The 27253-nt window shown below is 42.4% G+C and overlaps 1 protein-coding gene across 3 annotated transcripts in view; it reads left to right on the top strand.

The window, feature by feature from the left end:
* Nucleotides 1-26926, top strand: part of LOC122106996 (N-acetyllactosaminide beta-1,6-N-acetylglucosaminyl-transferase) — an 88736-nt gene extending 61810 nt beyond the window's left edge. For all 3 annotated transcript variants that reach the window (XM_042678544.1, XM_042678545.1, XM_042678543.1), the window contains exons 2-3: nt 21103-21195; nt 25598-26926. In XM_042678544.1, coding sequence (XP_042534478.1) covers nt 21103-21195; nt 25598-25788 — 284 coding nt within the window. In that variant the 3' untranslated portion in view covers nt 25789-26926. The remainder of the gene's footprint in view (nt 1-21102; nt 21196-25597) is intronic.
* Nucleotides 26927-27253: the final 327 nt, after the last annotated feature.

A 27253-nucleotide genomic window follows, 5' to 3' on the forward strand; every position in this document is an offset into this window, starting at 1 on the left:
GACTCAAAGTGGTAGCGCACTAGCCTTGAGCAGAAAAGCTCAGAGACAGTGCCCAGGCCTTGAGTTCAAGCCCCAGGACTGACAAAAAAAAAAAAGACTAAGTTGGATCTGATCCTGGGCTTGGGTGGCCTGAAATTTGAGCTATTTCACTTGCAGTTGGAAAAGAAGGAATCATCCTTTCTTCTTTCCTGATGATTGAAAGTAAATTTCTAGAGAGAAAAAAGGAGTCAGGAAAAGGATTATTGGGGAAAAATAAGGATGCTGTGGAATCAAGCTCCACTTGACCAGTATTTGGAAATGATGTGTGTGTGTGTGTGTGTGTGTGTGTGCATGCGTGCGCACACACTCACACGCGCACAGCAAGAACCTGAGAAGTGACTGTGTTGAATGGAGTCATAAGGATATAACTACTACAGGCTTCTAGGATTCCTTGTGTCCCATCTGGTACAGGCTTTGATCTGTCCCTGTACCCTGAGCCAGTGGATGCGTAAGTGTTCTTCAGTTAAGGTGCTCCAAGGGGCTGGAGGAGACACAGAAACCAGATTCAGAGGAGGAGGAAGAAGAAGAGGAAGAAAATGGTAAAGAAGGAAGAAGAAAAGGAAGAAAATAGACTCTTCTGCCTTCTTCCCACTCCTTTTCTCTGACATTGTGATACATGCACGTGACTCCATTCTTTACCAGGTTTTCTCACAAAACTTGCAGGATCAAGCAAACTTCTTGCCAAAAGAGGGAAGCAAGATACCCCCTATCTTATTCTGTAGTGCTGAGGAAGGAGTCCAGGGCCTGGGGCATGCCAGGCAAGTGCTTGACCACCAAGCCACATTCCTAACTCTACCCTGCCCCAAGGGATGAAGGTGAAGACCAACAAGGATCTCTGAGGAACCACGTATAGGATGATAGATACATGCTGTGCCATGGTCCTGGCTTCCCTTCTCAGTACCAAAGCAAATAAAAAGCCAGAAAAAAAAAAAATAAGCCAGGTTCTAGTGGCTCATGCCTGGAATTCTAGCTACTTAGTAGGCCAAGATCTGAGGATCAAAGTTCCAAGACAGCCTGGGCAGGAAAGTCTGTGAGACTGTACCTTCAATTAATTAACCACCAAAAAAGCTGAAATCAGAGTGTGGCACAAGTGATACTGTGCTATATAATAACCTTGAACAGAAAAGCCCGGGGAAAGTGCCCAGGGTCTGAGTTCCTAAGTTTGAGTTCTAAGACCAGCACAACAAAAATGAAAAAAATAAAGCAAGCAGAAACATTAAAGGTTTAAAATGTTTAAAAGATTGTGTTCCAGCATCTACAAATGTTCTTGCTTCCTAATATATGCTTCTATAACTATTTCATTGTATTGATGAGCATAGCACTAATTAAACAGCATATGAAATACATTATAAAGAATTTTTTATTATCTTCAGGTCCTGTTTATGGTTTTGCATTATCTTCAGGGTCATAACCTTATACAGTGTCATGTGAACTCCACTTCGTGAGCCTTACCCGCCTCTTTCCCTATCCTCTGTCTCATTGTCTCTGTATCAGTCTGCCTGTCAGTCTGTCGGTCTCTCTTTTGCCAGTACTGGGACTTGGATGCAGGGTCTGGACACTGTCCCTTATCTTTTTCTGCTCAAGGCTGGTACTCTATCATTTCAACCAGAGCTCCACTTCTGGCTTTTTGGGGTTAATCAGCGATAGGAGTCTCATCGACTTTCCTGCCCCAGTTGGCTTTAAACTAGGCTCCTCAGATCCCAGCTTCCAGAGTAGCTGGGATTACAGGCTTGTGCCTCAGATGCCCAGTTTCCTCATCTTTTTTAATATGACCTCTCATAGTGTATGCTCAACAGCAAGTTAGCCCAAGGGACTTCTTCAATTTGTCCCCTGTGAATGGTCCCTTTTGTTCTTGGCTTTTAGTGATATTATCTCATAGAGTTATGACTTTCCCTCCATTTCTACCTAACCCCTCTTGTTTCTTGGGTACCTATGTTGGGTGCCATGTACTCCATTGTCTGTTTTCATATCCTCTACCAGATACTTGAGTGTTCTAACTCTATTCCTCCTGTACCCAAGGTCACTCTGAAAGCGCTAAATTATAATGACCTGTTGATATCTCCCATCCAGTAGTTCAGCATCTGATCTCCTTGGGAGCCAGAAGTGTTCTGCTCAAGACCTCCATACTGCCATTACCACTGAGCATGCTTGTGATGGGAGAATGTGCATGTAATGCCACTTGGTTATGAATTGGATATGGGGAGAGGCAGGAATGTGCTAAATAGTTGGTAGGGACATTTCAAGAGTCTTGTAGTTTGGGCCCTGTGGTATGTACTACTAACCCCAGTTGTTTTGGAAGAAGGATAACAAATTCAGTGTTAGTCAGAGGCAATCTATCAAGTGTCTGTTTCACAATTTTCCTTAAAAAGTGTGTGTGTGTGTGTGTGTGTGTGTGTGTGTGTGTGTGTGTGTACTGAGGATGTAGCCCAGAGATTGAGCTCTTGCCTTGAATATTGTGCAGGTTTGATTGCAGCCTCCCCCCCACCCCCCACCCCAAAGGTGCTGGGGATAAAACCTAAGATCTTGCACATGGCAGACAAGTACTCACTGTGAGCTACATTTCTAGCCCTTGGTTATTTTATTATTAATAATAATAATAATTTTGGGCCCAGCCTGGGCCTTGAACTCAGGTCCTGGGCACAATCCCTCAGCTTTTTCACTTGGGGCTAGCACTCTAGCAGTTTAGCCACAGCTCCACTTTGTGTGTGTGTGTGTGTGTGTGTGTGTGTGTGTGTGTGTGTTTAATCAGAGATAAGAGTCTCACAAACCTTCCTTCTAGGGCTGCCTTTGAGTCTCAATCCTCACATCTCAGCCTCCTCATTAGCTAGGATTACAGGTGTGAGCCACTGGCACCTGCTGCCTTGGTTGAGACAAGATCTAGAGTTTGATCCAAGCTGGCTTCAAATTCAGGATCCTCCTGCTTCAGCCTCCTGAGTGCTGGGATCACAGCCCTGTATCAGATACACCACCTACCAAGCGGATCATTTTGACACTAAGGAGTAGGTAAACTACCATTTGGACATATATTCCACTATAGCTAGGCCAAGCAATGATACCAGTCAATGAGACGGGGATGGGGGGGGGGGGGTGAGGGGGGGGGAGGCAGGAAAGGGTGAGAGAGAGAGAGAGAGAGAGCTAAAAAACTAGCTCCCACATAGACAATCTAGGCCCATCATGCTGTGGGCCTCAAATGCCAAGAGAAAACACCAGACACCCCCAGTGAGTTCCGTACACCCACATAACTTGTTTCCCCTGTAGTTGGCATCCAGTCAACTCTAAGGTTAATACCATTCCTGCATAAACTCACGGTTCAAGAAGTGACTACTACTCCTAACTAATTTGATCACCGGGCTCCTTAAGAAAGAATCGAAGACAATAAGAATAGGAAAGGGTAGGAAGAGACAGTAGAAAGAAACTTAAAACATCCCTCTAGCTCTTAACAAATGTAAACACAGAGCTCTGTAGAAGGTGTGTGTTCTCTTCACCAAGGTTTCTGGGCCTTAAATCTGACTCAGTCCTTTTCAAAGTATGCATTGTGTTCTCTTTACATTAGCCCAAATTTAGAATTAATTCCATTTCTAAAGCCATAATGGAAGCTTTCCTTCCTGTCTATTGTTGGTCAAGATTGAGGATCCCAAACACTACAGAACAGGTAGAGTCAGGTTTCAGTCAACATCTCTAGAACATTTAAGTCTTTTTCTATGGTCATAGGGCTACCCACATGAGCACTAGTTTTGCGACTTGGAAAAAAAATCTTACACAACACATACATTCCATGGGTTTTTGTCCATTGAGCAGAGTTATAAAATGATGTCATTTTTATATAGCCAGATGGTTAGAAAATGGAGGAGAATGGGAAAGGAATAGACTGGATTGGATCATCAACAGGCTAGGACTGTATATTGCCAGAGAAGGGCACAGACCTTCCTGAGGGTTTATATGGGACTTAACAAGGAAGCAGAAAATAGAAAAAAGGGCTGTGATCTCTTGTGGTCTCTTGGCCCCAGAGTTGACTGCTCCACCTGGGGTTCCTAGGGGCCAAGGATGGTGTCCTTGGCCAGGCTCTGAGTGGAATGTCCGGCCTGAGGTCATGGGGACCTCACAGTGAGCCCAAGTCGGCCTGCCTGTGGGCAAGCAGGTGAGTGCACACCTGGTACTTTGCTTGACCTGGGGGAATAAGGCCAGAGTCAATCCTTCACAGATAACATTAAATACATGTACTAAATGTGAACTGGATTTTCAAAACACTATTAGCAATGTGGACCTGTTTGGCTAGTTCAGTGTCTGTGGTAAAGGGCTCTAGGTTCTTTCTAGATCTTGGGGGAAGATTTGTATCTACAATGTTTCCAGCTCTTCAGTACCTAGATTGAAGGGTCTATGTCAATAAGATGCTGATAACCTGGGAGAGAAAATATAGATTGTAGAGTACTGATACAGCTAAATCGTGCTGAAGCTATAGGCATTTGAAGAATCATTTCAGTATTATTAGCTCCACCAGAATATTTACATTCATCTCCTTCTGTGGGAGAATCTTTGCCCGAGCGATTCTGGCCCTCACCCTTCAGAAGGAAAGAATTAGGAAATGTGAATCTTAATTAGCTTTGGATTCCTAACCTCTAGCATATTTTGCAAGGCAAGAAAAAAGGGATTAAAGGTTGTGTGACTATTTAAGTAAATATAAAATGCAATTTTGATGGACAAACATCCACTAAATTGAATTGCAATCCAGCAGAAAGGATTAATATAGCATTCACAGGTATGATCATTGCCTCAACTCATTCAACTACCAATCATTCCCTATAGGTTGGAGCTTTTCTAGCTTTATATCACCAGGCACTGGTAGCTCACAGCCTGTAATCCTGGCTGTTTGTGAGGCTGTGAGCCACAGGATGACAGTTCAAATTCAGTCTGCAGAAAAGCCCACTAAGATCCATCTCCAAAATAAACAGCAAAAGTCTTGGCTACAGGCATGGCTCAACTGGTAGAGTGCCAGCCAAGCAAGCACAAAAAGAAGAAAAACTTTCAAATGCAGCAGAGCTATTTTAAAAACAAAAATGTAATATTGCATTTCAATGACTCCTTTATGATGATAACATTAACTGCGTATGAAAGCATATATATATAGACATATATCAATGTCTGTAACAATGATCAACACATACTCAATATATAAATTACCTCTGTCACATTAATATCTCTAATCTATTCACTGTACATAATGCCAAAACATTTGCTCCCATTTGCCTTTGAGTTTAGAGCGTTTGAGAGCCAGACAAACTTGGGTTAAGTCTTTCCTCCTAACTTAGTGACCCTAGCCTTAGTTTCTGCTGAGTCTCAGTAAGTTTAGGCAACTCTGTGATAGTAAAGGTAATAAGTAGAACTTAGTTCTAAGAGAAGTTGAGCATTCAATAAGATAAGGCATATAGGACAGGAGGTCCTGGAGCTGAGTAGGCCTCAGAGATCCCCACAGGGCCCGCTATAGCTGTACTTCAGAGTCTCTGATTCTGCAGGTCTTGAGCAGCCCCCAGAATCTGTATTTCTGAGAAGTTCGCAGATGAGACTGGTGCTTCTGTTCTGGGGAACACACTTTTGAGAACTGCATACCAATACCATCGTTTACAGACACTGGCTTGTCTGATTTTCCAGGAAATGTTGGTTCTGTTCATTTCATGCTGGAGACTGGCTGAGGAAAATGTAGCCAATAGCAAAAATGAAAGTGAGTTTCTATAAGGGAAAACTTGATGGTGGTGGCTTGTGGCTGGCTCTTCAGAGGGTGTGTGTGGGAAATGGCTTGTTGCGGAAGTGGGAGGGAGGAGCTTTGGGTGAGCTAAATCTAGTGGTATTAGCTTGGCCTCTGTTTGCTTCATGAACTTGATAATCAAACCTTAAACTCCTCATCGTGTACAGTCACAATGATGATGGCTACTTAGATTGTTTTGAGAATTAAATGAAAAAAAAAAAGGTGGGGTGTTAAATGAGAGGTTAGTTATTCAACAAATCTTTGCATTGACTGCAATTCTCAGAAATGAGTAGCTTCTCTATTTAAGGACATGCACAATTCCAGTCATCCTAACTGTCTTGTTATACATTCCATAGAAGTGTTTATTATAAATTCGTTAATATAGCCGGGTTCTGGTGGCTCGTGTCTGTACTCCTAGCTACTCAGAAGGCTGAGAGCTGAGGATCGAGGTTCAAAGCCAGCCCAGAGAGGAAAGTCTGTGAGACTCTTATTTCCAATGAAGCACCAGAACACTGGCAGTGGAGCTGTAGCTCAAAGTGGTAGAGTGCTAGGCTTGAGCAAAGGAGTTCAGGGACAGTGCCCAGGCTTTGCCTGAACCCTGTCCCTTAGCTTTCTTTCCCCTCAAAGCTGACACTCTTCCACTTGAGCCATAAACCCTCGTCTGACTTTTTGCTGGTTAATGAGAGATAACAGGCATGGATTTTCTTGCCTAGGTTGGCTCCCAACAGGGATCCTCAGATCTCAGCCTCTCCCAAGTAGCTGGGATTACAGGCATGAGCCACCAGCTCCTTGCGGAGTACAATGCATCTTGCTCAATATTACCCCTTCCATCTTTCTTCCTTATCTCTTCCAACTCTCCCCCTCCTTTCAAGTTACCTGGTTCTGTTTTTACATATGTACATTGAATATTACCACTGAATTCACTCACCCTTCCTCTCACCAAGGAAGGGAAGTCCCTTGATCTCTTCCCCATGTTTCTATTTTGAGATTGCACGCATCACAGGAAAGGAGCAGGGACTGGGCTTCACTAGATACTTTATGTTTTATTTTAAACACTGCCATGTTCCACAAAGAACTTTAAAAAGACCTGTTTAGAATGCAGTTTAATGGAAAAGGAAATCAACATAGCCCGGGACTTGAAAGAAAGGAGAATCTTTTCACCATTGTGCCAGACAGGTTGGTTCTGGCCCAGTCATATCCTTGCCATTCTGATTGTCCACCTTGCTTCCTGTTAAAGCCAGTCTTATTTGTTCTAGCTGCAAGCACATGACAAATTTTCAACTCTGTTACAAAAATTATCAATGTACACAATAATCCAAAGGAAGGTACAGTAGTCCTCTGTGCCATGAGTCCACTTCCGCAGCCACCTGTCACAGAAACACAAAGCAAGAAAACTTTACTACAGTTACCGTAAGTCTTCCAGTTGACTTTGCAATTCTCAAAAGTGAGAAGTATCTCTTTTCAAAGACTGTAGCCGGGCTGGGAAGGTGGCTCAGTAGTAGAGCGCTTGCCTTGCATGCATGAGGCCCTGGGTTCGATTCCTCAGCACCACGTAAGCAAAAAGAAAAAAGCAGGGAGTGGTGCTGTGGCTCAAGTGGTAGAGTGCTAGCCTTGAGCTGAAGAGCTGAGGGACAGTGCCCAGGCCCAGAGGTCAGGTCCCATGACCGGACCCCCCTCCCAAAAAAAAGAAGGTAGCAAATAAGTCCTTCTCCAGAGCCCATCGGAGTGATTTATAGAAAGTGATATTTTCACCTAACTTAAACTTTTTTTCAGTAGTAGGGCTTGAACTTTGGACCTGGGTGCTGTCCCTGGGTTCTTCTCAAGGCAAGTGTTCTACCCCTTGAGCCACAGTGCCACTACCAGTTTTCTAGTGGTTTATTGGAGATAAGAGTCTCACGGACTTTTCCTGCCCGGGCTGGCTTTGAATGTGATCCTCAGATCTCAACCTCCTGAGTAGCTAGGATTACAGGTGTGAGCCACCAGCACCCGTCTGTAACTTAAACTTTTAAGGTATACCACTCAGATTGATTTTTCTTTGTCTTTGTTTTTGTAATCAGTGAAGTTAAATCTACACACACCTCTCTCTCTCCATCCCTCCTTCCTTCCTTCCTCAGTCCTGGGCTTGAACTCAAGGCCTGGACACTGGCTGAGCTCTTTTGCTCAACGCTAGCCCTCTACCACTGTGAGCTACAGCTCCACTTCTGGTTTTCTGGTGGTTAACTGGAGATAAGAGTCTCACAGACTTTCCTTCCCTGTCTTCCAGATTTTCAGATCTGAGCCTCCCTAAGTAGCTAGGATTATAGGTGTGAGCCACTGGCGCCCAGCTACACTTGCTCTTGAACTTCCTAGAAGGAATAGTTAAGACTTCTGCTTGTTAAAACACCCATTCCCCTAGACTTCCTCTTTTTGTAGGGAATTAGGAAAGGGTATGAGACTATAGGTAGTAAATTGGTTAGTAGGCTGGGCCTTTCCAGTTGCAGTATTAGGGATACCTTATGAAAAAATTAAAAAAAAAATGCTGGTCCTGGGGCTTGAAACTCATGGCCTGGGTACTAATTCTGAGCGCCGCCCCCCCCCCCCCCCCCCCCCCAGCTTAAGGCTTCTGCTCACCACATTGAGCCACAGTTCCACTTCCAGTTTTCTGGTAGTTAATTGGAGATAAGAATCTTACAGGGCTGGGAAGTTGGCTCAGTGGTAGAGCGCTTGCCTCGAATGCATGAGGCCCTGGTTCAATTCCTCAGCACCACATAAGCAGAAAAAGGCCGGAAGTGGCTCTGTGGCTCAAGTGGTATGGTGCTAGCCTTGAGCTGAAAAGCTGAGGGACAGCGCCCAGACCCAGAGTTCAGCCATCACAACCCAAAAAACACAAACAAACAAACAAAAAAAACCTCACAGACTTTCTTGCCTAGTATGGCTTCAAATCGTAATCCTCAGATTTTAGCCTCCTTGAGTAGCTAGGATTACAGACCTGACCCACCAGTGCCTAGATCTAACATCTCTTCTTTTTTTTTTTTTTTTGGGTCTGGTCATGGGGCCTGAACTCTGGGCCTGGGAGCTGTCCCTCAGCTCTTCAGCTCAAGGCTAGCACTCTACCACTTAAGTCACAGCGCCACTTCTGGCTTTTTTTTTTCTTTTTGCTTATGTGGTGCTGAGGAATTGAACCCAGGGCCTCAGGCATGCAAGGCAAGTGCTCTACCACTGAGCCACCTTCCCAGCCCCTTAACATCTCTTCTTGACACTGAATATTTCATTTCTTTTGTTGCTGTTTTGCAGTGTTTAGGATGGAACCCAGGGCCTTGCACTTGTTTGGCAAAAGGTCAACAACTGAGCTACATCTCCAGATCTTTCTTCCTCTTAAAAACAAACAAACAAACACACACAATTAGTAATCTTACTACCAGGGTAGTATTTATTTTTAAACCTGAGATAAACTTTTACTATATACTAGCCCAAGGCGTTTGGGGGAATCTGCTTGTTATAGCTGCCAGTCATTTTTTTCTATATTAATATTTTTATTGTAAAAAATGTTGTACAGAGGGGTTACAGTTACATAAGTAGGGTAGTGAGTACATTTCATAGCGATCATTGTTACCTCCTTTATTTTCCCCCTACCATCACTTCCCTCCCCACCTCCCCAACTCCTGCCACCCCCCCCCCCCACATTGTAAAGTTCATTTTCAATATAGTGTCCTGTACATCTCATCGTCACAATGGGTCAGCCTGCATCCTCATTAAACATTCTGTAACATCACTTCCTCTCCCCAAACTACAAAAATATATATACAAGGTGCAAAGCACCAGCATCATATCCAGTGAAAACAGGGGTTATACCATGAGGGAAGACCATACAATAGAAACAAAAGAATCACATAGTGATTGTAAGTATATTAAAAACACTAGCAAGAAAGAGAAAAAAAACCCTTGTGTCTCTGTCTTGGGGTACATTTTTCTTAACATTATCTCATATGCTTGTATGTATATAGCTTTGACCCACTCTGCTTGTCCTAGACATATACTAGTTATTGCAAACAAGGGAAACCATGGGACCTGTTTCTTTGGGCCTGGCTTACTTCACTTAATATGATTTTTTCCAAGTCTTTCCATTTCCTAACAAAAGAGGCAATGTCATTTTTTCTGACGGAGGCATAGAATTCCATATATATATCACATTTTCTTGATCCATTCATCTACTGAGGCTGCCAGTCATTATTTAATCAATACATAACCAATTTATTCCTATGGATATTGACTGTGAAACAGAATTATATGTTATAGCTGACAGTGTGTCCCATAAAGGTTTTTTGTTTTGTTTTGTTTTATTTCATTTTTACACACCACAGCACATTCTGAAACTATTTTCCTCAGACCATAAGCATCCTTGTTTATAAAACTAATGTAAACTGGGTACTGTTGGTTCACACCCCTCTAATTCTAGCTACTCAGGAGGCTGAGATCTGAGGATCAGGTTCAAAGCCAGCCCAAGTAGGAAAGTCTCTGAGACTCTTATCTCCAATTAACTACCCCCCCCCCCCAAAAAAGCTAGAGCTATGGCTCAAGTGGTAGAGCTCTAGTATCATACAAATAAGCTAAGAGACAGTGCCCAGGCCCTGAATTCAAGCCCCAGAACTACATACTAAATAAGTATATATTTTAAAGGGAAATTTTTTAAAAAGGAAGCAAAGCATGGATGATTATATATATCTGGATTTCCAACTGCTCCAGAGGTAGAAGTAGGAGGGTTATGCTGTAAGACTAGCCTTGGCAAAATTAACAATAGACTATATCTGGAATATAAAGCAAAAGAAGGCTGGGAGGCGGACGTGTACGTTAAGGAATAGAATGTTTGTCTAGCAAGTGCAAGGCTGAGTTCAAACCCCAAAACTGCCAAGGGAAAAATAAAATAATGAAAACCATACATATCAGAATTGAACAGATCAGCACATTTCAAACTGCATTTGGTTAGCTAGCACGAGAAACCATGTTTCTAGTATTCCTGGGACCCCGGGGACCCTGGTCCAGTCGCCTCTCATAGTTAACAGCTTCTTAGTCCCCATAAATTAGGTATGTTTTTATGTTGCTGTAAAACTTCTAATTGAGCATCCAAATATTCAGATGAAAGGGATGTTTCAGGGAACAATGTGTAGTTCAGGTTTTCTCTTCAGCCTCATATGACATGGAAACAAGGGGGAGGGGGGTGCAGAAGGAATCCTCAGAGCCCAGGAATACAGAGAGACATTTCTTCTGTCTCTCTTCTCTTTTGCAAGTTCATTTAAGTGTTTCTCCTACTTGTAGAGTAGAATAAATAAATAGAATTGATAAATAAATAGAACAAATAAAATAGGATAAGTAAGATATGTAAATAGAATATCTCTGCTTTTCTATATAAAAGAGTAGACCTGGGGAAGCATGCATTCAATGTATATCCTACAAAATTAAGAAAATTGAGGGGAAGGGCAGGGTTGAGAGGGATGGAGGGGAAGGATGAAAGGGGTGATAGTGATCAAGATACATTGCATTCATAAACTTTTGTTGAATGGCAACTCCTTTGTACAAGGTAATAAAATTACTTAAGACAATTTTTAAAAAGTAGTTAAAGGTAATAAAAAAAAAAGACTAGACTTCTTACAAGTATCCACTCAGATCTCAGATTAGCAACTTGTATGTATCCAGTTTATGAAGGAACAAAAGGAATTTATGGCTGATCACAAGAACTCTACCTTCTTGGGGTATAAATAAGGGTTTAAATCAGACCAGTCTATATTTTTTCTTTTATGCCAGTCCTGGGGCTTGAACTCAGAGCCTGGGAGCTGTACCAGAGCTTTTATGCTCAAGGCTAGCATTCTACCATCCTACTTTTGGAGATAAAGAATCTCAGACTTTCCTGGGCCAGGCTGGCTTTGAACTGTGATCTTCAGATCACAGCCTCCAGAGTAGCTAGGATTACAGGTGTGAGCCACTGGCATCTGGCTAGACAACAGTCTTAAGTGAGCATAATTTCTCATGTGGTTGCTTAGACATAAAATTGGAAGGAATGTTTAACAAATTTCAAATGAATTCTTGATTCATAGCCAGGTAGGTGCAGCCTGGTACTTTTCTTTGAAAGTGAAGAGGGAGCTTTCTGTAGAGCAAGATGAAAATTTGACTACTGGAGTCATTAAGGACTTTTCCCCAGGTAACAGACAAAACAATACAAGCTATGCGCAGTTCCACTGATTCCAGGCCTGGCCATGATAGGAAAATTAATAATGTGCTTTTACTAAACACAAGACATGTAAAAACTTGGGGGGGGGGCTGCTACTTGAAATGTAAAATACCTAATTCAAATACATCCAAATGAGATTGCAGAAAAAAATTTACTGTTTGATGTTCAAGTATGCCAAGTAACAAACTGTCTCTAGTTCCCAAACTAATAATATAAAAAAAATCCTAAAACAAAACAGTTGCTGAGCCAGGCACTGGTGGCGAAGGTGACTTAATAGTAATCATTTGCAATCTATTCTCACCAGAGACCAGTTAGCTATCGGGTAGTTATGCTCTTGGGTTGGTGAAGTAGTTCATTGGTAGAACACATATTTAATATAGCCCTGAGTTTAATCCCTAGGATCAGAAGAAGAAAAAAAAACCAACAACAGTAACAAACCCAACCCATAAGACAATGGGCACCTGTGGCTTATACTTGTAATCCTAGCTACTTAGGAGGCTGAAATCTAAGGATCAGAGTTTAAAGCCAGCCAGGCAGTTTCCTGGAACTCTTATCTTCTGTTGGCCAGCTAAAAGCCAAGTGGTAGAGCCACCAGCCTTGAGTTTTTGAAAAAGCTAAGGAACATCACCCAATTCCTGAGTTTTAGTCATTTTTTTTTCTTTTTAAATAATGTTTTCTAAATGGTCATTACTTGCAAGCATTTTGTGTGTGTGTGTGTGTGTGTGTGTGTGATTTTCTACTTTGTACTTTTTGTTTTCTTTTTATACTTTTATGCCTTACTTGAATCCATTCTCATAACCAGTCCCCTTCTATTTTCTCCACAAATTATAAAATAATTATTTTAAGAGGAAAAAAGTAAAAATTAAAAGGTAAATGTGCCAGGCTAATGTGGGCAACTTGGAAAGTCAATTCGTTCCTCCTTTGAACTTTACTTTTGAAATCCCTGAACTATAAAACAGATCCAGTTGCTATTGTTTAATGAAATGAATGACAAAACATAGATCCAGTTACTATTGTTTGATGAAAAGTAAATTTTCTCCCTACTTGGTGAAGAACAATTAGAATAATATTTTGCAAGGCTTCAGCCCTATGAAGAAATATTCAGTAAAACTCTTCTAGAAGAACTGGTATTCTACACACAGCTACATATTTCAATCATGTAGGGGCATTCAGGAAAACATTACTAGTGCTTGTGGCTTGACCAGGTATTCCAGAGAGGAGGCTTAGACTTTCCGGAGTTTTGTATATCTGTTTATTTCTTTGTGTGTTTGGTTTCATGGATTTTAGTTTTCTCAGCCAGGGTCTTGCTATGCAGCCTAGACTGTCATGGAAAATTCCATGTAGCCCATTCTGGCTCCAACTTGAAATCCATCTGCCTCTGCTGCCTAAATGCTGGGAATATAGGTATTCATCACTGTACCTGGTTTATATCGTTAAAAAAAAATAGCAATAAGCAAAACAGGCTACAAGTTGACACTAGGTTGTTTGTTTGTTTTGTTTTGTTTTTGTTATTTTGGTCAAGGGGCTTGATCTCTGGGCCTGGGCGCTGTTCCTCAGCTCTTCAGCTCAAGGCTAGCACTCTACCACTTGAGCTACATTACCGCTTCCGGTTTTGGAGTGGTTTATTGGAGATAAGAGTCTCATGGACTTTCCTACCTGGGCTGACTTTGAACCGTGATCCTCAGATCTCAGCCTCCTGAATAGCTAGGATTACAGGCATGAGCTAGTGGCACCTAGCTTGACACTAAATTTTGTTGTCATTAATGTTCAACTTTTTTTTTTTTTGGTGCCAATCTTAAAGCTTGAACTCAGAGCCTGGCCACTGTCCCTCGGGTTTTTTGCTCAAAGCTAGTGTTATACCACTTCAGCCACAGCTCCATTTCTAACTTTATACAAATTTTTCCTTCGGAGTTAAGAGCCTCATGGATTTTTGTGCCCAGGCTAGCTTTGAACTGCGATCCTCAAATCTCAGCCACCTGAGATTTAATCAGCAATGAGCAATGAACCTTTTACATATTTCTTTCATTGAATTCTTAGTATATTCACAGCTGCTAAGTCACCAAATAAACATATGCTCATCTATGTCAAGAAACTTAATTAAAACAATATAATATTATAAAGGAAGTTTTATGGGCTGGGCATAGTTGCTGACATTTGGTTGTTGTTGTTATTGCTGTCTTGTTTGTTTATGTGTGTCCCAGCACTGGGCTTGAACTTAGGGCTTGGGCATTGTCTCTTAGCTTTTTCCACTCAAGGCTGGTGCTCTACCAATTGAACCCCTGCTAGCTCTGCCCAAGAGATACCTGGGTGAAGAAATGCCCATGTAGTGAAAGCTCATATTGAACACTTTAATATTAAATAATATCCCAATATGAGTTTGACTGACAGGGTGAAATTGAAGGTATCTCCCCAACCTGCTGCTTATAGGCTCAGATTGTCCTGGGGTGCTCCCTGAAGGGAACAGATCTAAAGGGCACATTCCAAAGAGGTAGATAACGGGATGCCAAGAAGGAATGGGTCGGGGGAGCAGGCAGATTACAGTCAGCAGATTAAGTTCCCTTAGGCACCCATTCCTATCTTTTGATAATATTACTCCAGAAGGTCAGACACTCAGCCTGAGCTGTCACACAACCAGCAGTTTTCAGCTGGCATCATTCATTCTCTATGCATTCATTCACAGGCCCTTAGGGTTCCCACAAGACCCAGCCCTACTATCATCTTTTCACTGATAATTGGGAGATGTGTCTCACAGCCTTTCCTGCCCAGACTGGCTTTAAATTGAGATTCCTCAGCTCTCAGCTTCCTGTGTATCTAGGATTGCAGATATAAGCCACCAGTGCCAGCTTATTGATAACAAATGTAAAGATTATTTCCCACATCGAAGTAGTTGTTTAAACTTAGACAGCTAGTAATAGCAAAGACACAGATAAGAAATCCTATCCGCGTTATCCTGCCCATGTAATTGTAACCCCTCTGTACAGTATGTTCACAAATAAAATAAAATAAAATTTAAAAAAAAATCCTATCCATCTGATTGCAATGTCCATTGTTAGTCATAAATATAGTTATAGTAAACTGCTTCATAGACAGATTTCTGCACTGTAAATTTACTTCTTATTTTGAAAGTATTGGTTACAAAGGCCAAAGGCGATGACCATTCTGGCAGCTTTTCCCACCTCTTTCTGAATTGATTTTCTAGAATTACCCTAATTTTCCTTCCAGCACCACCATTAAATTGAGAGAAAATTCTTTCACTAAACTCTCATTTGTATTGGCTATTTGACATTGACCTAGAGAGGTGCCTCATTCCTGGGATCCTGGCAGACTGATTGGAGGATCATGGTTCAAGGCCAGCTTAGGCAAAAAGAAACAAGATGTCCATCTCAGCCAATCAAAGCTGGATGCATTGGTATGCACACAAAGTTCACAGCCTTTGCTGGCCGAGCAAAATGTGAAACCTTATTCAAAAAGTAACTGAAGCAAAAAGGGCTGGGAGCAAGGCTCAAGTGGTAGAACACTTGCCTAACAAGCATGAGAATAAACAGGGGGAAAAAAAACTTGCATGAATACTTCCAAAGTGAAAGGAAATGAACTTGCTGTCACACACAGGTCTCCCTTAATGAAGACCAATAAGAAGTGAAGTCAATATAAATAACACTTGCATTTCAAAGATCATATTCATTTACTTAACAAACACAGTTATCAAGGCTGAGACCCAAGAACAACATTCCTGATTACTCTACAAACTTTCTCCCAAATGTTCTATTTACATAGGCCTGTGAAGAGCAAATGAGAGAACTGTATTTTTTTGGAGTGAAGTGTTTTCTTTTATAATATTGTCAGTCTTCTTTTTTGCTTCATCTAGCCTAGAAATAATGAAAAGGAGGTACCTCCCAGACTCCTGACAAGCTAGAATAATAATAGTAGTCAATGACTGGGTATGGTGGTACATTCCTATAGAATCCTGTCCACTCTGGAGACAGCGATTATGAGAATTATGGTTCAAAACTAGTAAGCCTGTCCTCCTCCCTATCTCAATAAACGAGCTGAGGATACTGGCATACATCTGTCAGCCTAGTCTTGTAATAAGAATAAATAGGAGGGTTGTGATTCAGGCTGACCCCAGATATAAACAATACTCAAAAAATAATGAAAGATAAAAGGCAGATATGGCTTATGTGGTAGGGTATTTGCTTAGCAAGTTCAAGACCCTGAATCCAAACCCCAGTTACTGCCAGAAAAAGAGAAAAAGAAAAGAAAAGAATAATAGTAGTCATGATTGCAAGAACAAGCCAGGTGCTGGTGGCACCTGGAATCCAAACTACTCAGGAGGATGAGATCTGAGGATCATGGCTCAAAGCCTGAGCGGGAAAGTCCATGAGCTCCTTAACTCCAGTTAACCACCAAAAAGCTGAAAGTGGAGCTGTGATGCAAGTGGTAGGGAACTCACCTGAGGACAAAAGGGACAGTGCCCAGGCTGAGTTCAAGCCCTGGTCTGGCATGCGCGCGCACACACACACACACACACAAGCCCTGGTCTGGCATGCGCGCACACACACACACACACACACACACACACACACACACACACTAGCAAGATCAAGCATAGAATCAAGCCCAATATTTTTCAAATAAGAGTTATATCCTAGGAGAGGATACTGAAATCATTTTGGCAGTTTGGGGCCAGAATTTTTTTTTAAATAAAACTAAACTAGACAGGAGCATTAAACAAACAAGCTCATCTCATGTAATAAGCCTAAGTATGGCTTTGTGAAACCTCTCTTTGCAATCTGTGCATGTGGGAAAGACAGGTGATGATGTCATGTTTTTCCCGTGGTTTGCAGTCCAACTTGAAAACCACTGATCTAATCTACCGGCACTATTGACGTGGTGAGAGTTGGGGATGCCCAGCTGGCTAATGACACAGCTCAGAGGAGTTAAGTGCCAGAATTCCTAGGTCAGCATCTGTTCTTCCAGAGGCATTGGATTGAGGTCAGTCTCAGAGAAAAGGATGAAAGAGATTTAAAGTGAGAAAAGGCTCAGTGAGTAGAAGGAGCAACTGGATGTTAAAGCAAGGAATGGAGTGGGTGGGTAGAATCTTGCTGCTTGTATCTTTTAACCTAAGTCCAAATAAATTGTTTATGGGCATATTGTACTTTTGGGTTGGCTTCCTATATGTATGTATGTATGTATGTATGTGTATGTATATAAAAGAAATGTGTCCCAAGATTGAAAAGTAGAAATACAGTCACCTTAGGTTACTGTGGTCTATTGGAAAAGCAGGGCAGGCCTATCTGATACAGACAAGCTACACAGGCCTCACCATCAGCTGTGGAGGCAGTGAATGGGTCATCTGCTCTGGGTCATTTCTTCTACACTGACTGGAAATTTCTGGGCAGCCAAGTGCTGTGACAATGGGGTACTATGAGAAGCCAAGAACATCAGCTCAGTGGGAGCTGTACAGCTTCTCCCCGCAGCAGTGGGTGGGCTGTCTTCCAGAGGTAGAGTAAGAGAGCTATTAAAATTCAGGGCTGGGGGTGTTGCTCAGTGATAGAACATTTACCTAGCATAAGAAGGAAAGAAAGAAAGAGAAAAGCTAGGAAGGAAGGAAAGAGAGGGGGAGGAAAGGAGGGAAGAAGGGAGGAAGGGAGGAAGGTTAGAAGGGCAAGAAAGAGGGAGGGAGGGAGGGAGGGAGGGAGGGAGAAAGGGAGGAAGCATATGTTCCCAGCAGTGGGAACATGGTAACCAAATGATGTAAAACCACCACATTAAGAATCTCAAGGAGGGCTGGGAAGGTGGCTCAGTGGTAGAATGCTTGCCTTGCATGCATGAGACCCTGGGTTTGATTCCTTAGAACCACATAAGCAGAAGAATGGTGCTGTGGTTCAAGTGGTAGAGCACTGGCCTTGAGCTGAAGAGCTGAGGCCCAGAGTTCAGGCCCCACGACCGACCAAAAAAAAAAAAAAAGAATGTCAAGGAGAGGAGAGACTATGGAGATATGAGTTGTGGTGCCACAGGTCTGGGATAGAGCCCAGGGTAAGGCATTTGCCATCAGCTCCCACGTGACACGGATTGGTGCTCCCAGTTCTAGAAGCCCCGGGACAGCTGGGTCTATACCTATTCCTGCCAGAGCTCAGAGTGTCAGAATTCTTTGAAAAGAAAGAAGTCTGGGGTATGGCTCCAGTGGCCTAGTGCTTGCAGCACTTGCAACAAGGCTGGGTTTGACCCTCAGTAGAAGGCTCAGGGATTTGCATTCATTCCTGTACTACTCAGGAGCCTGGGATCTCAGTATTACAGTTTAAAGTCAGCCTGGGCAGGAAAGCCTGAGACTTTTATCAATTACTCAGCAAAAAGCCAGAAGTAGAAGCATGGGTTAACTGCTAGAGTACCAACCTCTAGCAAAAAAAAAAAAAAGTCTAAGTGCAAGGCTATGACCTCAAGCTCTAAGATGTACACAAAAAAAGAAAAAAAAAAGTTCAGTGTTTATCCTCTCTCTCCTTCCACTTTCTTTTTTCCTTTTTTTTTTTTTTTTGCCGGTCATGGAGCCTGAACTCTGGGCTTGGGCACTGTCCCTCAGCTCTTCAGCTCAAGGCTAGCGCTCTACCACTGGAGCCACAGCACCACTTCAGGCTTTTTCTGTTTATGTGGTGCTGAGGAATCGAACCCAGGGCCTCATGCTTACAAGGCATGCACTCTACCACTGAGCTACCTTCCCAGCCCCCTTTTTTCCCTTTTTTGTGTGTGCTAGTCCTCGGGTTTGAACTCAGGGCCTGAGTGCTATCCCCAAGCTTCTTTTTCTCAAGGTTAGTGCTCTACTACTTGAGCCACAGCACCACTTCCATTTTTTTCTGAATGGTGTATTAGAGATAAGGGTCTCATAGACTTTCCTGCCCAGGCTGGCTTCAAACCACAGTCCTCAGATGTCAATCTCCTGAGTAGCTAGGATTACAGGCATGAAGCATCAGTGCCCATCCTCTTTCATTTTAATTAAATTTAATTTAGACGTGGATAATATTCAAACATAACATTTAATATTCACATGTTAGTATCTAGACATGTCTGAGACCTGTCATCTAACTATGGAAATTGAGGTATGGAATTTCATTAGCAGGAGGTTACTAGGAGAATGTGTGTATTCAAAAGACAGTGAGTCATTAATTATAAATGTAATGATCTTATCTCTGGAATAACAGCATTGTGTTCCTGAGCAAGTCAGTTTGTGATAATATAAATAAGAACAAGGGGGAGGGGGGAATCATCTTTAAAGAAATGTAGTCACTTAAAGGTGAGGATATACTTTGGGGACTGTTTCATTCACACATTTCTGATGTAGTTATTAAATCTAAATAGAGTTAAGAACCTCACCCAAGTCAGCTAGTCTTGCTGACATAAATAAAATAAACCAAATTCTCTGTCTTTGTTGCAGATTCCCCTCTCCACACACTTGCCTTATCTAAGGCAAGTTTTAATCTATATTCTTTAAAAGTTTGTGGCACAAACAAAACCAAGGGCTTCTTTTAGAACAAGCAAGTGCTATTTTTTTTTTAAACACCACTATGGGGCTTGAACTAAGGGCTCAGGTGCTGTGCTTTGGTTTCTTTTGGTCAAGGCTCATGCACTTCCAGCTTTTTGCTGGTTCATTGGAAAGAAGAGTCTCAGAGACTTTACTGCTTGGACTGGCTTGAAACTACAGTTCTCTGATCTAGCTAGGATTGCAGGGGTGAGCTACTAGTGACCAGATTAAAGTTTTTAAGTATTTAAATGAAGCAATAAGAACTAGTACTTCTTCAAGTGTTTTTGTTGAATAGTGTTCTAGAATGCTTTAAAATATGGGCAATAAAGCAACCAGAAAACAAACCCTTGCCTTAGAGAGAACCCTAATGGTTAGAGACCCAGTGATTTACAGGGAAGACTGGAGTTTGAAAATATAACTTTAGTTGGGAGGCGTGAATCCAATTCTATATTTAGATCATCCTATAATTAACACGTGACAACAGGGCAGCTGCTGTCACATGAAATACACAGCTGTATTTCTTTTGAAATGTACTTGTTTTTGCTAATGTTTTTAAGAAGGAAAAGTTATTAAAATTTAAAAGCCCTATCTTATTGTGTTTTTTTTCTGACCTGAAGGAGCAGGAGGGTGTAAGGGACAGCGATAGGAGTGGGGGAATTGATCGGAATACGTTATCTACATGTGTAGAAAAGTTTAGCTAATGAATGCTAATAAAAAACTGGCCTAGGACTGGGTAAGTGACTTAGTGGTAGAGTGTTTGCCTAGCATGCAGGAAGCCCTTGGTACGATTGCTCAGTACCACATAAACAGAAAAAGCCGGAAGTGGCTCTGTGGCTCAAGGTCCTGAATTCAGGCTCCAGAGATTGGCGAAAAATTAAATTAAAAAAAAACATTTGAGGCCGGGCACCGGTAGCTCACGCCTGTAATCCTCTCTCAGGAGGCTGAGATCTGAGGATCACAGTTCAAAGCCAGCCTGGGCAGAAAAGGCTGTGAGACTCTTAGCTCTAATAAACCACTAGAAAACCGGAAGTGACGCCATGGCTGAAGCAGTAGAGCACTTGCCTTGAGCTGAAGAGCACAGGGACAGCACTCAAGCCCAGAGTTCAAGCCCCACAACCAACAACAACAACGAAAAATTAACCTAGTCTGATTTTTTTTCTTACGAAAAGAAAAAAATCCATCTTTTCAAGTACCTTTTCTCATGTTAGTATGTAAATTTATTTTCTGCTTGCTACTGTATGCAATGACCACAAACATAGCAGGTTAAATAAATGTGTTTGCCTCACAGTTTTGAGGTCAGAGGTTTGATCCTGGTCTCTCCAGGCAGAAGTGGCTGCACTGATGTTCCCCCTGTGGGCTCAGGGTACCATTTCCCTGTCCTTTGTAAAGGTACGGGATCTGCCCACATACCTGACTGGTTGGCCTCTATCCCACCTTCAAACCACAGTGGTACAGCCATTGACCCACTGCTCACATCAGCACACAGCAATCCTGTGAGGTGTGAAAAACAGTCGACAGAATGAAAAGAAGCATGAATGGGAGGCTGAGTGGAAGAAATTGATGGCTTTGTTCCCTGGTTCTCACTTTGCTCCTTTATCCACATTGCAGGAGTCCCAGGCTCCATGCCCAATGCATCCTGGACTGGCAACCTTAGAGCTGTGAAGTGGATCGACATGGAGAGTAAACACGGAGGGTGCCATGGTGAGGCCAGCTCTTAGGTCAACCTGCTGGGAGGGCTGGGGGGAGATGTGGAACAAATACTGGGGTTCAGAATTGTAGGGATGGGGAGACCAATCTGCTCATTGCTACACAGAGAAGCCAGAGACTTCAACACCTAGACTCTTGAAAATAAGCCTTCATCAGACATTCTCCACCCTTACCTCTCTAGGTGGAAAAGTAACTTCAGATTACTGTAATACTTTCTTGCTAGTCCCAGCTTTCTGGGTAGTTCCTTCCTCTAAGGACTCCTTTTGTGATTGTAGCTATTGCTAGTGGAAGAGGGGATGTCATGTTCTCCACAGGAACACCATGGCCCTTCTGCTCCTCCACAGGCTTCTAAGGAGCTTGGAGAGTTAGAGGTGTTTGTCACTGCTCTGGCACAAGGGACATTAAGGAAAAAGGGTTATCCTACAAATAGAATCTTATCAGTCCTGGCAATTGCTTCACTCAGAGTACTACCTGGTACATTGTGTGTGTGTGTGTGTGTGTGTGTGTGTGTGTGTGTGTGTGTGTGTGTGTGTGTGTGTGTGTGTGTGTTAGCTGAAGCTGCTATAACAACATAGCATAGATTGGTCAGTTTACACAACAGAAGTTAATTTTCTTGAAGCTTTGGGGGTCTGGAAGATCAAGTGTCAGCAGATCTTCTCCTCTGGCTTATGAATGACCACCTCTTCCTTCTTTGTATCCCCACATGGTCTTTCATTGCGTGTCTATGTTCTAATTTCTTTTTCTCCCCTCCCCCTCCTTCTCTTCCTTCTCCTTTCTTCTTCTTCTTCCCTCTTCTTCTTTTTGGTGCTGGTAGCCTTGGGCTTGAACTCAAGGCTTGGGAACTATCCCTGAGCATTGCTTTTTGCTCCAGGCTAGCACTCTACCACTTGGACCACAGTTCTACTTTTGTCTTTTTTGCTGGTTAATTGGAGATAAGAGCCTCACAGACTTTCCTGCCCCAACTGACTTCAATTCATGATCTTCATGATCTCAGCCTCCTGAGTAGCTAGGATTACAGGCTTAAGCCACCAGCACCCGGTTTCATATCATTTTCTTTTTCTTTTTCTTTTTTTGTCAGTCATAGGGCTTGAACTCTGGGCTTGGGCACTGTCCCTGCGCTCTTCAGCTCAAGGCCAGCGCTCTACCACTTAAGTTACAGTGCTGCTTCAGTTTTTCTAGTGGTTTATTAGAGATAAGAGTCTCATGGACTTTCCTGCTCGGACTGGCTTTGAACCGAGATCCTCAGATCTCAGCCCCCTGAATAGCTAGGATTACAGGCGTGAGCCACCGGCACCCAGCTCTCATTTTCTTTTAAGGACAAAATCCTTAATGATGTTATTTTAATTTACCTCTTTAAAGATCATGTCTCCACTCAGGTAGAGAACATGAAAAGTCATCATATGAATTTGGAGGGGTACACAAGTCAGCCTCTAACAGCATGCAGTAATATTGCATGGATTCAAAAATCTTCAAGGATACTGCATACTTCCAGGATAAAAGACCTAATAAACCCTATCCTCTATATCAGTTTACCAGTTACTGCTCAGTTGCATGCCAAATAAAATAGTTCCAATTTCCTTCTATTCTTCTTTCTAACCCATTCCCAACAGAATTCCTGATTCTAGTAGAAAAATCTCACCACCACAACCATTCCAGAGATTGTCCTTGGATCTTTCTGAAACCACTGTCCATCAACTCTGCAAGTCTCCACACATTCTCTCCATCCTTTTATCCAGCAACTATTAATTTAACATCTCATAGTTACCATCATTTGTCTAGATGAAGACATGAACAAAATGGTCTGAGCTTATAGCTCAGCCTGAGGAGCAAGACAAAAATGATATCTGGAAAGAGAGAAAATAAACAGTACTATTTTCCTTCTTGGCACTGATACATGTAAAGTATTTATATATGTAATGAATATGTTAGTTTTATATAGGCTTATGTGAAGTTATATACCAAGCATAAAAACATTTATATATATATATATATTATATATATATATAACATACATATCGGATACATAGTTTTGTCAATTTTTACATATATCTATTTCTATGTGATATATCTCAGATACCAATATATGTGTATATAGATATACATGTATGTCAGATACATCAGATGCATATACATGGGTGTTGGGGGAAGGGGTAATAAGGACTAAAAGAGAAATGAGTGAGGAAGAGGAAGAAGCAATCAGGGAAGGCTTCAGCTTCTCAGACCTGAGGCGGAGTGGCAGGAGGCTGTTCATATGTATTGCAGGGCAGGCTCTCGGGGAGTAGGAGTGCATGGCGATTCTCAGGGGAGCAAGTTCCTTGTGCAGGAGTGACACCATTATTATAACTTAGAGGAGGCAAATGTTCCACTTAACATTGTAGAAGAGGGCTGGGAATGTGACTATGATAGACTGCTTGCCTTGCATGCACGAAGCCCTGGGTTTGATTCCTCAGCACCACATAAAGAGAAAGAAACAGAAGTGGTGCTCTGGTTCAAGTGGTAGAGTGCTAGCCTTGAGCACAGAAAGGCTCGGGGACAGTGCCCAGGCCCTGAGTTCAAGCCCCAGGATTGGCAAAAAAAAAAAAAAAAAAAAAAAAAAACTAGAAGAATATCTCTGTTTATTGTACTAAGTGATGGAATATTGACCAGGAAAGGGGTTAAGTTGAGGAGTGCACTCACTACTGCAGTTCAAACAGGAAGATGGAGGTGCATGCGACCTCAGTGCTGTCAATGATGGTGGTGAGAGGTGGTTGAATTCTGTTACTGTTTTGAAGGCTGAGCAGACAGATTGTTGATGGAGGTGGGCTGTGAAGCACTTCTGGCACTGAAGAATATGAATTGAGGGGGAGGATGTGGAAAGGAACCAGCTTACAGAGAGGAGATTAAGAAGTTCAGTGCTGGGCTGGGAATGTGGCTTACATGCATGAAGCCACATAAACAGAAAAGGCCTGAGGTGGTGCTGTGGCTCAAGTGTAGAGTGCTAGCCTTGAGCAAAAGAAGGTCAGAGACAGTGTCCAGGCCCTGAGTTCAAGCCCATGACGAGAGAGAGAGAGAGAGAGAGAGAGAGAGAGAAAGTTCAGTGCAGTCAGTTGCTAGTGGCTCACACCTGTAATTCTACTCTGGAGGCTGAAATCTAAGGATCAAGGTTCAAAGCCAACCTGGGCAGGAAAGCCTGTGAGACTCCTTTATATTATTTTTTATTTTTATTTTTTATTGTAAAAATACTGTACAGAGGGGTTACAATTACATCAGCAAGGTAATGCGTACATTTTCTTATCAAACATTGTTGCCTCCTCCTTTGTTTCCCCTTCCCAACCCTTCCCATCTCCCACTGCCCCCTCCTCTCCTCCCCCACCCAAAGTTGTAAAGTTTGTTTTTCGACATAACGACTTGTACATCTCATTGTTGCAATGGGTCCACCTGTATCCCTATTTAAATGGTTTGTTTTTGCCCTTCCCTTCCACAAATTATACCAACATCAAATACAATGAAAGCAGGGTTTATACCGTGGGGGAGGGACATACAAAGCAACAAAGAAATCATCTTATAAATATGTTAGAAACAATCGCAAGAAAGAAAAAACATTTGAATACTTATCTTGGGGTTCATTTCACCTAACATCGACTTATCTGACCTTTTCTGCTTGTCTCAGACATATACTAGTTACTGCAAATAAGGGAAACCATGGGACCTATGTTTCTTTGAGCCTGGAGGCCTGGAGACTCTTATTTCTAATCAATTATCTTAAAAGCTGGATGTGGAGTTGTGACTCAAATGATAGAGTGCTAACCTTGAGCACAGACGTTTTTCAGGGACAGTTCCCAGGCACTGAGTTAAAGCCCTAGGATCAGGTTTAAAAAAAAAAAAGTCAGTGCTAAGGGGCTGAAGGCTCACACCTGTAATCCCAGCACTTGGGCAGCTGAGACAGGAAAATCATAAGTTTGAGGGCAGCCTGGACTACATATTATAACAATATCTTCAAAAAAATCAGCTCTGACATACATGGGAGGTTTATTACACATGTAAGTGGAGATACAAAGTAGACACTTGGGTAGATTGGACCAGAGCTTAGGGAGAAGACTTAACAAAGACACTCAGAAAAGCCATGAGTACACATCTAAAGCATCTCATCCATAACTCATCCCCTGACCCTGGGTTGCCTCCTGACTCTTGCCGTGAGACTCCCTTGGATTGTTTCCGCCCCCATCTCTTCAAATCACACTTGCCCTGCTTGCGCCAGTGAGGCAGGACTACCCAGGTATAAATCATCTGAATTTCTTAACACTTGGCACCGCTCTAGCTCCTCCGTCAGTCATCACTCCTACTTTCTGCCAGTCCCACTACCTTTGACCTTGGAAAACAAGCATGTTTTCACCATGTTTTCTTCTCGCCTTTGCAGGTCACTATGTACACGGCATTTGTATCTATGGAAACGGAGACCTAAAATGGCTGATTAATTCACAAAGCCTGTTTGCTAACAAGTTTGAGCTTAACACATACCCTCTAACTGTGGAATGCCTCGAACTGAGGCTTCGAGAAAGAACCCTTAACCAGAGCGAAACTGCGATACAACCCAGCTGGTATTTTTAATGGATGCTACCTGACATCTGAAGGGTAATTGCAGTCGGAATGAAGATCCTCTTTGTAGGAGACTTTGACTTCGGTTATGTTAAGGGTTTTAGGATTTGGCTGCAGAATTACACCTACAATATCCACTGGACACTGAAAATACAACAGGATGGCTGAGTAGATCAATCCTGGTGCTTTGGCCGGGATTTTCTTCATGCAATTTCCTCATGCTCACCTCTTTGTTAGGCTATTATTATGATCAGTGATAAATTCAAAAGTTACCAGATAATCATCATATAATTAGATCCTAATAGAAAGGAAAGTGGTAGACAATACTTAGGAAAATAAGACATTTGGTTTCTTTGAAGAAGGAATCTTTAACATATTAGCAGTCACTACTCTGTGCTCAAGCACACATAGGCATAGCAACAGCTTTCTGGGTAATGCATTTCCTTTCAACAAAAACAGATCTTGAAAGGCTAGAGTGTAGTTCAGTGTGATAGAGCACTTGCCCAGTATTCATGAGGACCTGGGTTCAATCCCCAACACTTATAAAACAACCAGCCTACAAGCAAAACCAGATCTACCCAGGTCCCCATGTCTGTACATAAAGCCATTAGCAAGACACAGTGTGTGCTCAAAGATAAAGAGCCACTGTCTACTGCTACAGACAAAAGACCTCGGGGATGCCAAACATTTCTCTTGTCTGCCAGAATGTCCTCCATTTTCTCTTTTGTGTTCATGGCAAAGTCTTCCCAAGAAGGAAGGTATCCTATCACCTTCCTCCTCTGGTCTAGTGGAGTCGCAAGTCTGGAACACCATGAGTGAATTACTTCTGGGACTCCTTCCTGGCAAATATATCCTTCTGTAAAAATAGAGACTAAATTCAACCTTGCAACACTTTTTACCACGCTATGGAATTCTCTGGGAACTTTTCAATGCCAGGCGCTGATAGAAGTGCCTCCCTTTTTAAGAGTTTTTGGCTGTGGTGAATCTCCGTCATGTATCTCTCATTCACTCATTCATTCATTCATTCACCCTACTGGCAGTGATATTTCTCGAGTGTCTGGTCCCCCCAGATGTGCCGAAGGGAAGAAGAGAGAAGCCCTAGCTCAGTGCTGGTGGTTCACACCGGTAATCCTAGCCACCCACAAGGATCTGAGCATCACAATTCAAAGCCAGTCTTGGCAGGAAAGTCTGAGACACTCTTACCTTCAGTTAACCACCAAAAAGCCAAAAGTGGAGGGGTAGCTAAGGGATAGCGCCTCAGTCTTGAGTGGAAAAAGCTAAGGGAGAGTGTCCTAGCCCTGAGTTCAAGCCCGAGTACCCACACAAAAAGTGAGAGAAGCCTTTTCATTCTAAAACTCTTCATGATAAAAATCAGCCTTGGACACTCAATTCCAGAGACTCTTACAAAGTGTCTATATCAAATCCATTCCTAAGAAAAGGAATCTTAGGTACAACGATCACAGACCAAGGAGACAGA

The sequence above is a fragment of the Dipodomys spectabilis genome, unplaced genomic scaffold (genome assembly GCF_019054845.1).
Source record: "Dipodomys spectabilis isolate Male_0828 unplaced genomic scaffold, ASM1905484v1 ptg000045l, whole genome shotgun sequence".
Classification (NCBI taxonomy): domain Eukaryota; kingdom Metazoa; phylum Chordata; class Mammalia; order Rodentia; family Heteromyidae; genus Dipodomys; species Dipodomys spectabilis.